The 12,198-nt window shown below is 39.1% G+C and overlaps 1 protein-coding gene across 1 annotated transcript in view; it reads right to left on the minus strand.

Annotated features, from left to right (window-relative positions):
- Positions 1 to 1,037: 1,037 nt before the first annotated feature.
- The window catches only part of LOC306848839 (matrix metalloproteinase-19-like), a gene marked incomplete at both ends in the record, with an annotated part of 13,206 nt that continues 2,045 nt past the window's right edge, over positions 1,038 to 12,198 (minus strand). Inside the window, 7 exons of the mRNA XM_079383589.1 lie at positions 1,038 to 1,277; positions 1,345 to 1,469; positions 3,767 to 3,931; positions 4,006 to 4,089; positions 4,150 to 4,401; positions 6,947 to 7,159; positions 7,871 to 7,998. Coding sequence (XP_079239715.1) covers positions 1,038 to 1,277; positions 1,345 to 1,469; positions 3,767 to 3,931; positions 4,006 to 4,089; positions 4,150 to 4,401; positions 6,947 to 7,159; positions 7,871 to 7,998 — 1,207 coding nt within the window. The remainder of the gene's footprint in view (positions 1,278 to 1,344; positions 1,470 to 3,766; positions 3,932 to 4,005; positions 4,090 to 4,149; positions 4,402 to 6,946; positions 7,160 to 7,870; positions 7,999 to 12,198) is intronic.

Genomic DNA, 12,198 nt, shown 5'->3' on the forward strand with positions numbered 1-12,198 from the left:
TGAGATACTGATGCCCTGTTGATGATATACAGTCAAACCAAAAATTATTCAGACAGCAGATATCATTTTTGATATTTTTTTAATAGTGGGTGCAGGACACTATAGTTAATTTATGTAATTGAGGAGAGCAAAATAAAGTAAACTGTGACATATTATACCCAAAAATTCTTCATACAGTGGACTAGCAGTAAAAATTTTGGGGAAAAGACTATTCGGACACTTTGACCTGACCGTGTTTTGCGATATTCTTACACCACAGACTGAACAAAATGAAGCATTGCTTGGTAATTGGTTGAGCTAAATTGGTATTATCTAATTATGTGTTTAAATTTAACAGCTGAATAATTTTTGGTTGATTGTAATCCATTACATACATTGCAAAAAAATTATTTTCTTGTATTTTTGTCTTGTTTTCTAGTATAAATATCGAAACATTCTTGAATCAAGATGCATTTATTTGACAAGTAAAATGGTTTAAGATATTAAGTCTTGTTTTCTTAAAAAAAAAAAAATGTCTTAAAACAAGCAGAAATATCTGCCAATGGGGTAAGAAAAATAATCTTAATTCAAAGGCTAAACAAGATAATTTTTCTTACCCCATTGGCAGATATTTTTGCTTGTTTTAAGGAAAAACTAACAACATTTTATTTTTTACAGAAAACAAGACATAATATCTTAAATCATTTTATTGTACAGTAAATGCATCTTGATTCAAGAATGTTTAGATATTTATTCTAGAAAACCAGACAGAAACACTGAGAGAATCATTTTTTGCAGCGGTGCTCTGGTGGTTGTTGAGGAGAGACCTCCACATGATTGTAAAGCGCTTTGGGTGTACAGAAATACACAATAAAGAGCTATATAAATGCATCATTCTTTCATTGATGTTCATGAATTTGTTCTGACAGTTTAACTCTGAGTTCTTCTCATATTTTATCACCATTTTCTAAACTACAGTGAATAAACTGTGATGACGTGAGAAATGCTGAAGCTGTCTGAATAATGTTTGGTTTGACTGTATGTTGATGAATGTAGAGTTAGTCGTCACAGCGCATCCATCTCTCTCTGGAGCGGAGCGGAGCGCCCTTCTCCAGCGTCAGCGCAGGACTCAGGCTCCAGAAGCGCTCTCCTCTGAACACATAGACGTGTCCATCGCTCGCACTGAAGGCAGCGTCCGGATCCCGGGGCAAACCGGAGCTGAGCTGAGCCAGAGGTCTGGGGTAGAGCCGCAGGGGTTCAGCTGATCCCAGTTCATCCCAGAGCCAGTACTCTGATCCCTGCGGAGCAAACACACAATCACTGTCACACCAGAACAAATGCTGCTCTCCTGCAGGACTCTGTCACCTTGATGAAGACCAGCGCGCGCCGGCTCTGGAGGAAGAACGCCGCCTGGATGTTGGAGGGAATGGTGAGGCGTTTCGGGTAGCCGTGGTCCAGTTTAAAGCCGGAATATCTCCAGACTTTATCTCCTGTGGCCATCAGGTACAGTAACAATAAAAACAATAAATGTTCCACATTGGAATTACAGCAGCGTTTGTTAAAATGGTGTTTTCTTGTACTTACATTCTAGGTTAGTTTCAGCAGATACAGTACTTAAAAAAAGTTTGGAAACATGATTTTTAAATGTTTTTTAATGAACTCTCTTCTGCTCACCAAAGCTGCATAATAATACAGTAAAAATGTGAAATATTATTAGAATTTAAAACAGCTGTTTTCTATGTGAATATGTGTTAAAGTGTAATGTATTTCTGTGATCTGCAGCTGTATTTTCAGCATCATTACTCCAGTCTTCAGTGTCACATGATCTTCAGAAATCATTATAATATACTGATTTACTGATCAACAAACATTTCTGATTATTATCAATGTTGAACACAGTTGTGCTGCTCAATATTTTTGTGGAAACGTTTTTCAAGATTCTTTGATGAAGTTCAGAAGAACATTATAAATATTTTTACTGTTCAAGTTTATTTCAAGTTCAAGTTTATTTGTTTAGCGCTTTTTACGATACAAATCGTTGCAAAGCAGCTCTACAGGAATTTAAGTTTCCACAATATATTTATATGTTGCAGAACCTTAATATATTTAACTTATGGCAAAATTAATTTTTGGTAATTTTGTTAATTCTGTATGTTGTCTGAGCGTTGGCATCCTCTGAGGGGTTGGCATCATCTTTTCTCAGGTGTTCGGTCATCTCAGATCATTTAAGGGTTGGATCCAGACTGAAGCTTCTGTCATTCCTAGTTACCACGGGATGTTAATCAACAGAGAAACAAATAGAGACATAATTAGCGTAGCTGCTGTTCCATCTAAGCAAAAATGATTTGTTCAACCCAAGCTAAAGGATAATAATAATGTACATTTGATCAGATATAACTGCAGTACAAGATTATAAGATGCATTATGTGTATGCTTGGCTAAAGAGATGTGTCTTTAATCTAGATTTAAACAGAGAGAGTGTGTCTGAACCCCGAATGTTATCAGGAAGGCTATTCCAGAGTTTGGGAGCCAAATGTGAAAAAGCTCTACCTCCTTTAGTGGACTTTGCTATCCTAGGTACTACCAAAAGTCCAGAGTTTTGTGACCTTAGGGAGCGGGTTGGATTGTAGCGTGGTAGAAGACAAGTTAGATACGCAGGAGCTAAACCATTTAGGGCCTTATAGGCAAGTTATAATAATTAGTAAATGATACTGAACTGAATAGGTAGCCAGTGCAGAGACTGTAAAATTGGGGTAATATGATCATATTTTCTTGACCTGGTAAGAACTCTAGCCGCTGCATTTTGGACTATCTGTAGCTTGTTTATTGAAGATGCAGGACAACCAGCTAGCAGTGCATTACAATAGTCCAGTCTAGAGGTCATGAATGCATGAACTAGCTTTTCTGCATCAGAAACAGGGAGCATGCTTCGAAGCTTGGCAATGTTTCTAAAATGGAAGAATGCTGTTTTTGTAACATGGGAAATATGATTTTTTTTCAATGGACTGTTTGCTGTCTAATATAACACCCAAATTTTTGACTTTAGAGGACGTAACAGTGCATCCGTCTAGTTGGAAATTGTAATCCAAGAGATTCTGTGTACTGTGTACTGTCTTATCTGAATTTAATAGGAGGAAATTATTGGTCATCTTTTAAATTTTTTACACAATCTATTAGCTTAGATAGTTTAGAAGTTTAATCTGGTCTTGTTGAGATATATAGTTGAGTATCATCAGCATAACAATGAAAACTAATCCCGTATTTTCTAATAATATTACCAAGAGGCAACATGTATATTGAAAATAGCAGAGGACCTAGGACAGATCCTTGTGGTACTCCATACTTTACTGGTGATAATTGTGATGACTCCCCATTTAAATGAACAAAGTGGTAGCGATCGGACAGGTATCTAAACCATCTGTCACTTTTGATCAAGGTAATGCATATTTCCTAAAAATTAAAAACATTAAATCATTAGAATGGTAGTGTATCACGGTTTCCACATTGATAATAATCATTGATAATAAAAGATCATGTGACACTGAAGTCTGGAGTAATGATGCTGAAAATACAGCTGCAGATCACAGAAATAAATTGCAGTTTAACAGATAGTTACACAGAAAATTAAAAAAAAAAAGATTTTTTTTTACTGTATTTTTGATCAAATAAATGCAACCTTGGGGAGCAGAAGAGACGTCTTAAAAAAAAAAAAAAAGTAAAAATCATCATATTCAAACATAAAGTTCCTGTATCTATTTGAATTCAACACTGTTAAGTTTCAGTTCACCTTTAAGAAAGTAGGATTTGTTGGTTCTTTGCGAGTGAACAGCTGCACTGATGTTGTCGGGCAGTTCTTTCCACAGGGCTTTAATTGGAGCCGGAGCGTTATATCCAGATTCTGAGACAGTCCACACATAATGACCCCTGAAAGCAAACATCTTGTGAAGAGGCCCTGAGAGGAAAAGCACAAGGAAATGAGTGACTGCCTCAGGTGCTGGACTGATCAGAGGTCAGCGGTGCTGTTACCCAGCATGATGGCGTCCAGTCCCGCGGTGCAGGGGTCCGGCACAGGCTTTCTCTGAGCGGCGGAGGCTTTGTCCACAGGTTTTCCTGCAAGAGCTGATATCAGCTATGTCCTGTTATCGGTCAAACAGAAGCACGACTGCATGCTCTTACCGTACAGAGCCTGTATGCCACGGATGTCGTCAGGGTGCAGTCTGAAGTTGCGACGGTACCCCATGAACACGGGGCCCATGAGCGCGCTGTGGAACTGGGAGTGGCCTAGTCCCAGGGCGTGGCCTATCTCATGGGCTGCCACGATTCGCAGGTTTGCTCCGTAACTCCTCCCCTCCGTCCAAACCTCGTCCGCATCGAAGTGAACCGTGCCGGAATCCGGGCCCTCGGCGTGTCCCAAAACCTGCCCTGGACCGGACAGTAGATACGTTACCTCTTTCCCTGCATGTTTTCGCTGTTATACGTTAGGGGGCGCTATTACACATCTCCTGAATGAGTCTGGAATCACTTGATCAAAAACACAGACGAGGAAGATGCAGAAACCAGTGATCTCATATATATGCAGGGCTCTCATGTCTCACGTCATGCATTCACCGTGAGACTCACGCATTTCAACCAGTTCACACGCTCTCACGCCACACCTTGTATTTCTCATGCTGAGACAGAATAACTTGTCCCGCTACATGTACAATTAATAGACGACAGAATATGGAGGTAAGTTCTCTGCCGAGTTCATAGCTGTCTCGAATTATACAGAGTTACATGCCACCTACCAGCCAATCAGAAGTTAGGATGTTGTTGTTTCCCATTTAAATTACGTGATTCTGCCGCAAGCGCATTTGTTACTAAGCAACATGGATGCGCACAAATTTGGAAGAGAAAGATCCGATGAATGCTGTAGGTAACCCTTTTTTTTTTTTTCGATTTTAAGATTCCTGGACGAAATCACTTGCCTGTGAAAAGATAGTGAGAGCTGATGTTGGGGAATATAGCCAAATTCGTGCTAAAGTATTATTGATGCAGTCAAAAAAACTCTCCAACTGCTTTGCTACCAGAAGCTTTTAATTTAGCTTTGGCTTCCTGAAAGGAAAGTACTAGAGATGTTATAACACTTGGTAATTCTGATAAAAGACAGATAAATTCATCCAAATAAAATAAATAGTTTTACATATTTAAAAAAGTATCAAAAATACCAAGAAATTTGGCCCCAAACATGGCAACTGAACAGGAGTGCTCAATGTACATACTGTACACACACAGTAGGATTACAGGTGGGTTTGAACAAAACCAAAACTAGGAACAGTTTGGCTCTGGATGGAACACTATTATCTATCATGACAGTGCTTTATGTGGGAGTCCTCTACCCCATCAAAATGTGTAACAACCATTTACAACAGAAAAAATAAATATAATGCGTAATAAATGTGTACTCTCTGTGTCTCTCTCTCTCACACACACACACACACACACACACACAGCTTGACATACATACTCAGGGTAAGTATTGTAATCATACTGTATATGTGTACAGTATGTACATTGAGTACTACTGTTCAGTTGCCTCGTCAAACTTTCGCTATAACTTGAGAGCCCTGTATATGCGTATGCATATGAAAAATAATGCGATCATCAACACTAACTGCATATAAATGAAAGCTGCCTAATGTTTCAGAGTGAAATGTGGATCCAGAAAGTGTTAAAGGCCTGTGAAGCTTTAGGAGACTGAAGGAAGCCATCTACTGCATCTTTGCTTTTATCATATTACTGAATATGATCCAGATGTAGTATTTGATAAAAAAATGCAATTTTCTCAGCTTTTTGTTAAAATGTTGCTTTTTTTATGAAACCTACCTACATTCAAATGTTGATAAAAAAAACATGCTTGAAGCTAAAATAAAACTGTTTTTTTTGTTTGAAAGTAGAGGGTCTGATCTTTAGTTTGATGTATTGCCTGTTTAGATATTCATACAACAAAATATTCTAGGAGCCATGAAATTTTAGTGAAAATCAGCAAAAACGCTGGCGGTGGAAAGAGTTAAAACGTCTTCATTCTCCCTTACAGAAATGTTAAACCCTTTAAAAGATCTTAATCTCAGCAGAGACTCTTAAATTCATAAAGTTGTGGCATTAAATGTTGCATGAACTGAAAAAAAAATGAATCCCTTCCTCTGTCTTGTTTTCCAGTACAAACATGTAAACATCCTTAAATCAAGATACATTTACTGGAGATGCAAGAATGAAGATATAAGCCTTGTTTTCTGAGAAACTGAACAAAATGAATTGAGTTTATGATTAAAACAAGAACATTCATCTGCCAATGGGGATTGAAAACTTGAAAAGTAGATTTTTCTGAACTCATTGGTTGATATTTGTTCTTCTATTATCATTAATTCACTTAATTTTGATACATTTCTCAAAACAAGACTTCCTATCATATGTCATGTTCATTTGTCAATCTTTAGTCATTTGCACTGGACAACAAGACTGCAGTGTGATCAGAAGGTGCTGTAACAAAAAAAATCCATATTCTAGTTAAGCTATTTATTGTGTGTGTAAAATTTATTAAAAAGTAATGTAGATCGGTTGGAAGGACATTGTATTGGCATATTGTGCTCCCTTAAATTTTCTTTAATTGGTCTTTAAACAGTCTTAAAACAAGTCTTAAACTGACCTTTGTAAAACTTGCATAAACATTTTCAGTGACATTTTTCACAGAATTGCATCACAATTCTGAGGAATTAAGTCACAATGTCAAGAACAAAAGTCAGAATTGTGAGATAAAAAGTCATAATTACCTTTTTTTATTATTATTTAGTGTCAGAAACATGCTTTCACACTCAACAGAGGAGGTGTATTTCAAAACTGAATTGCATGCAAATACCTAGAGGAGTCATTTCAAACCCTAACATCTACTGTTTTCTGGAAACATGTTTAGAAAGTCAGCACGTCTCACCGGGTCCGTCGAAAGCGACAGGGCAGCCCTGGTCTCTCCTGTGGAAGGCGATGTTGATGTCGGCGTGACCTGCCCTGACCTCCTGGAAGAGAAGCGGACTGACGGCGCTCCAGTAACCGAAGGCTGTGTGAACCGCCGCTCGCGTCCCAGACCAACCCAGAGCCGGAGCATGGTTATAGATGCGATACGTCAGTCTCTTCTTACGCCACTGACCTGCAGCGCACCGATTCGGTCAGAGTCACATACACAACCGTATATATGCTTCTGTTCTGGTAAAGAGCAAGCCTTGCATGCATTAGAGCAGAACAAAACTAACCATAATGTATATTGCAAGATGTCATGAACATTATTAAACGAATGCAATATTCTTAAAGTAATGTAATGACATAAATTAAAATAAATAGCGGTGTTCTCTTGAGAAAGCTGCTGAAGCAGAACTGAAATGTGACCCTGGAGCACAAAAGCAGTCATAATTATCCATTTCTCTTTTATGCCAAAAATCATTAGGATATTAAGTAAAGATCATGTTCAATGAAGATATTTTGTAAATGTCCTACTGTAAATATATAAAAACTTAATTTCTGATTAGTAATATGCATTGCTAAGAACTTCATTTGAACAACTTTAAAGGAGATTTTCTCAATATTTAGATTTTTTTGCTCCCTCAGATTCCAGATTTTCTAATAGTTGTATCTCAGACAAATATTGTCCTATCATAACAAACCATACATCAATGGAAAGATTATTTATTCAGATTTCAGATTATGTATAAATCTCAATTTAAAGAAATTGACCCTTATGACTGGTTTTGTGCTCCAGGGTCACAAATGGTCACTTAAGACTGATGCTACGCTTGATTTTCATAGCAGTGCTTCATGTTTGATCAGTGTTATTGAGCACAGGTGAAGCGGCGCTGTGTCTCACCCAGGACTCGGTATCTCAGCATGCGGCTGAAGGATTCGCTCAGGCCGCAGCGGGCCGCTCTCATCACAGTCAGCGTGCTGGCGTCTAGACGGCCCGTCACTGGGAGACCCGTCACCCGCTGGAAGATCCTGAAACATTACACACATTAGAGATCTCAGAGCAGACGGCTTCGAGGAAACCCAACAGTGTTTTATTTGTCACCTGCTGCAGTATAAGAGAACGAGACTTTGGAACGAGATGCTTGGGTTTGTTTGTGTTTTTAATTAATCATGCTCATTTATGTGTTCCTTTTGTTACAGACACTTTGAGTGGAGAGCAGACAGACATCCTGAACCAGATTTGATCTCATTTCTTCTTTGCTAATGGACAAAGTAAGTAAAGCAGGCACAGCTTACCCCATTGATTTCCCATTGAGAGAGAGTGAGTGTGTGTGTGTGTGTGAGAGAGAGTGTGTGTGTGTGTGTGTGTGAGAGAGAGAGAGAGAGAGAGAGAGAGTGTGTGTGTGTGTGTCAGAGAGTGTGTGTGTGTGTGTGTGTGAGAGAGAGAGAGAGAGAGAGAGAGAGAGAGAGAGAGTGTGTGTGTGTGTGTGAGAGAGAGTGTGTGTGTGTGTGTGTGTGTGTGAGAGAGAGAGAGAGAGAGAGAGAGAGTGTGTGTGTGTGTCAGAGAGAGTGTGTGTGTGTGTGTGTGTGTGTGTGAGAGAGAGAGAGAGAGAGAGTGTTCTTATAAACGTCCACCTTTATAAGAACCTGGTACATATTTTTGCAAAGAAACTCAAAGATGTTGCTCTAAACAGGACCAACCAGACAAGTAGAACCAGTCTTAACCCAGCCAACCCAACGAGACACACCTCAGGACACTACATCCCAGCCAACACCTCATCTAGAGCCCCGACCGGAGCACCGCCCAGACCTTCAGCGCCCAGACCTTCAGCTCTCAGGGGTCCACACAAAGCTTCAGCGCCCAGACCTTCAGCTCTCAGGGGTCCACACAAAGCTTCAGCGCCCAGAGAGTATCCGTACGGACAGAGACTGTCATATAACAGCCCCAACGCTCCAGCGGCTGAAGCCCGACCACAGCAGAGCCCGGCCCAGCCAGACAGACCGAGCTACGCCCAAGCTGTCAGCGGAGGAGCGAGCCGAGCTAACGCTGAACTCCACGACATCCAACACATGCTGAGTATCATCTGCTCTCACTTACTCACACACAGTGGACAGTGGTAAAAAAAAAAAAAAAAAAAATATGTATATATATATATAAAAATATCTCTGTGTGTATATATATATATATATATATGTATATATATATATATATGTATATATATATATGTGTGTATATATATATGTGTATGTGTATATATGTGTATGTGTATATATATATATATATATATGTATGTATATATATATGTATATATATATATATATGTATATGTGTGTGTATGTATATATGTATGTATATATATATATATATATATATATATATATATATACTTAGATATACCATTTACCAAGCCACATTGTTAGTATAAGTGTAACATGTAATTTAAAATGGATTTGTTGATGTTTTTGAGTTTCTACCATAACATTACTTCCATCATTCATTATTTTCTTTTACTCTATTGTATTTTTGTATCATTCTCTTTTCTCAAAATGGCAAACAAACCATACCGATTATTTTAAAAGTTTGTGATGAAATCACTTAGTTTTTCTACATGGAATATTCAAGGTCTAAACTCCTCAATCTTTGGCCTAAAAAGTAGAAATTCTGACTTTATGAAAGAACTTGAAGACATAGATGTCATCATCTTACAGGAGACCTGGTGTAGAGGAGATGTGTTCACTGGCTGTCCCTCGGGATACAGAGAGATAATATTACCATCAGTCAAACTCCCATCAGTCACACAGGGGAGAGACTCGGGAGGGATGATTATCTGGATTAAATCTGAACTGGCCATAGAATTAGTTCAAAGAGATCAATACCACCTGTGGCTGAAAATACAAAAAGGATTAATATCAGCATCTCAGCCTGTTTTCCTTTGTGCCATATATATACCCCCCCTCGAGTCTCCGTATTTCCAAGAGGAAACCTTTCAAAACATTGAACAAGAAATCAGCCATTTCCAGGCCCAGGGAAACGTGCTGCTTATGGGTGATTTAAACGCTAGAACCGGAGAACAATTAGATTTCTTAGAACCACACGGTACCAGATTCATCACTGGCAATAACGACTTGTACCCTTCTTACCCCGCCAGAGAAAACTGTGATCAGACAGTGAACGCTCACGGACGGCAGCTGCTGCAGCTCTGTACATCGTCAACGGAAGACTGCGAGGAGACTCGCTCGGCCGATACACCTACAGCTCAGCTCTCGGTAACAGCACTGTAGATTATACCATCACAGATCTCCACCTTTCCTCTTTGAGAGCATTCACAGTCAAACCCCTGAAACCTTTCTCAGACCACAGCCAAATCACACTCTATATAAAGCAATCTGAAACATCACCCACACCAATTAGGACACTATATCAAATGATCAAAATTATGTCATTCAAATGGACAGAAAACAGCGCCACAAATTACATCAATGCTGTTGAATCTCCAGAAATACAGTCCCTCTTACACTCATTCCAAACACAGGCATACCCTAAAAATCAATTCGGCATCAATCAGGAAGTACAAGATCTAAACAACATATTATACAAAACAGCACAAAAGAGTCATTTGACCATTGTTAAACCAAAGAAAAAATGTTTAGATACTGACAAATGGTTTGATTTGGACTGTAAGACTCTGAGAAAAAACCTCAGAAATCTATCAAATCAGAAACACAGACAACCAGATAATCCGGACCTCCGCCTTCATTACTGTGAGGCACTAAAACTATATAAAGCCACACTCCGGCGGAAAAAAGCACAGTTTTTGCAAAACCAGTTTGAAGAAATTGAAAAATCTATAAATTCACACAAATTTTGGGATAAATGGAAATTATTATACAAACCAAATCAAGAAACTCTGGCCATCCAAGATGGGGAGACGTGGAAAACTCATTTCCAAGAATTATATAGCCCAACCCAAATAATTAATAAACTAGACAATTTAGAAAGATCGATTAAAGCGAATCAAAACCCCTTAGATTTCCCCATAACAATGAAAGAATTGGAAGATAAATTAGGGGTCCTTGAGCCCAAGAAAGCCTGTGGTGTCGACAGCATCCTGAACGAGATGCTGAAACACACAGAGCAAAGCTTCAAACTGGCCATGCTAAAACTCTTCAATGATGTTCTGTGTGTCGGGTTCTTCCCTGAGATCTGGAACAAGGGCCTCATCAGCCCCATTCACAAGAACGGAGATAAACTAGACCCCAACAACTACCGAGGCATCTGTGTGAACAGTAACCTGGGGAAGGTGTTCTGTAGCATCTTAAACACCAGACTGTTACACTTCCTTACGAAGCACAATGCCTTGAGTAAATGCCAAACTGGCTTTCTTCCAAAATGTCGCACATCCGATCACATTTTTACATTACAAACACTAATTGACAAATATGTACATCAAAACAAAGGAAAATTTTTTGCTTGTTTCGTTGATTTCAAGAAAGCATTCGATTCAATCTGGCATGAAGGACTATACCTAAAACTTATCGACAGTGGAATAGGGGGAAAATTCTATGATTTGATCAAATCAATGTACACAGCCAGCCATTGTGCGGTTAAAATTGGGAACCAAAGAACCGAATTCTTCCCCCAGGGGCGTGGAGTGAGACAGGGATGCAGTTTAAGCCCCACCCTCTTCAACATCTACATCAACCAATTGGCCAACACATTAGAACACGCCCCCTTTCAAGGTCTCACTCTACACGACACAGAGATAAAGTGTCTTCTCTACGCAGATGACCTGGTCCTCCTGTCGCCCACTGAAGAGGGGCTTCAGGACAGCCTGAATCTGCTGGAGGATTACTGTCAGACCTGGGCCCTGACGGTCAACCTCCAAAAAACTAGAGTAATGATGTTCCAGAAACGCTCCAGATCTCAGGGACCAACACACACATTCACACTATCACACAGAACCATTGAAACCACAAAAACATACTCTTACCTCGGCCTGAAAATAACTCCAACCGGTAACTTTGCTTTGGCTGTGAATGAACTCAAAGAGAAAGCTCAAAGGGCTTTCTATGCCATAAAAAGATCCATTAAAATTGACATCCCAATCCAAATCTGGCTCAAACTTTTCAAATCTATAATTGAACCAATTGTTTTATATGGCAGTGAAGTGTGGGGTCCTTCTATAAAATTTGACTTCTTAAATTGGGAAAAACACCCGATCGAAACTC

This window comes from Barbus barbus (genome assembly GCF_936440315.1).
Source record: "Barbus barbus genome assembly, chromosome: 28".
Taxonomy (NCBI): Eukaryota; Metazoa; Chordata; class Actinopteri; order Cypriniformes; family Cyprinidae; genus Barbus; species Barbus barbus.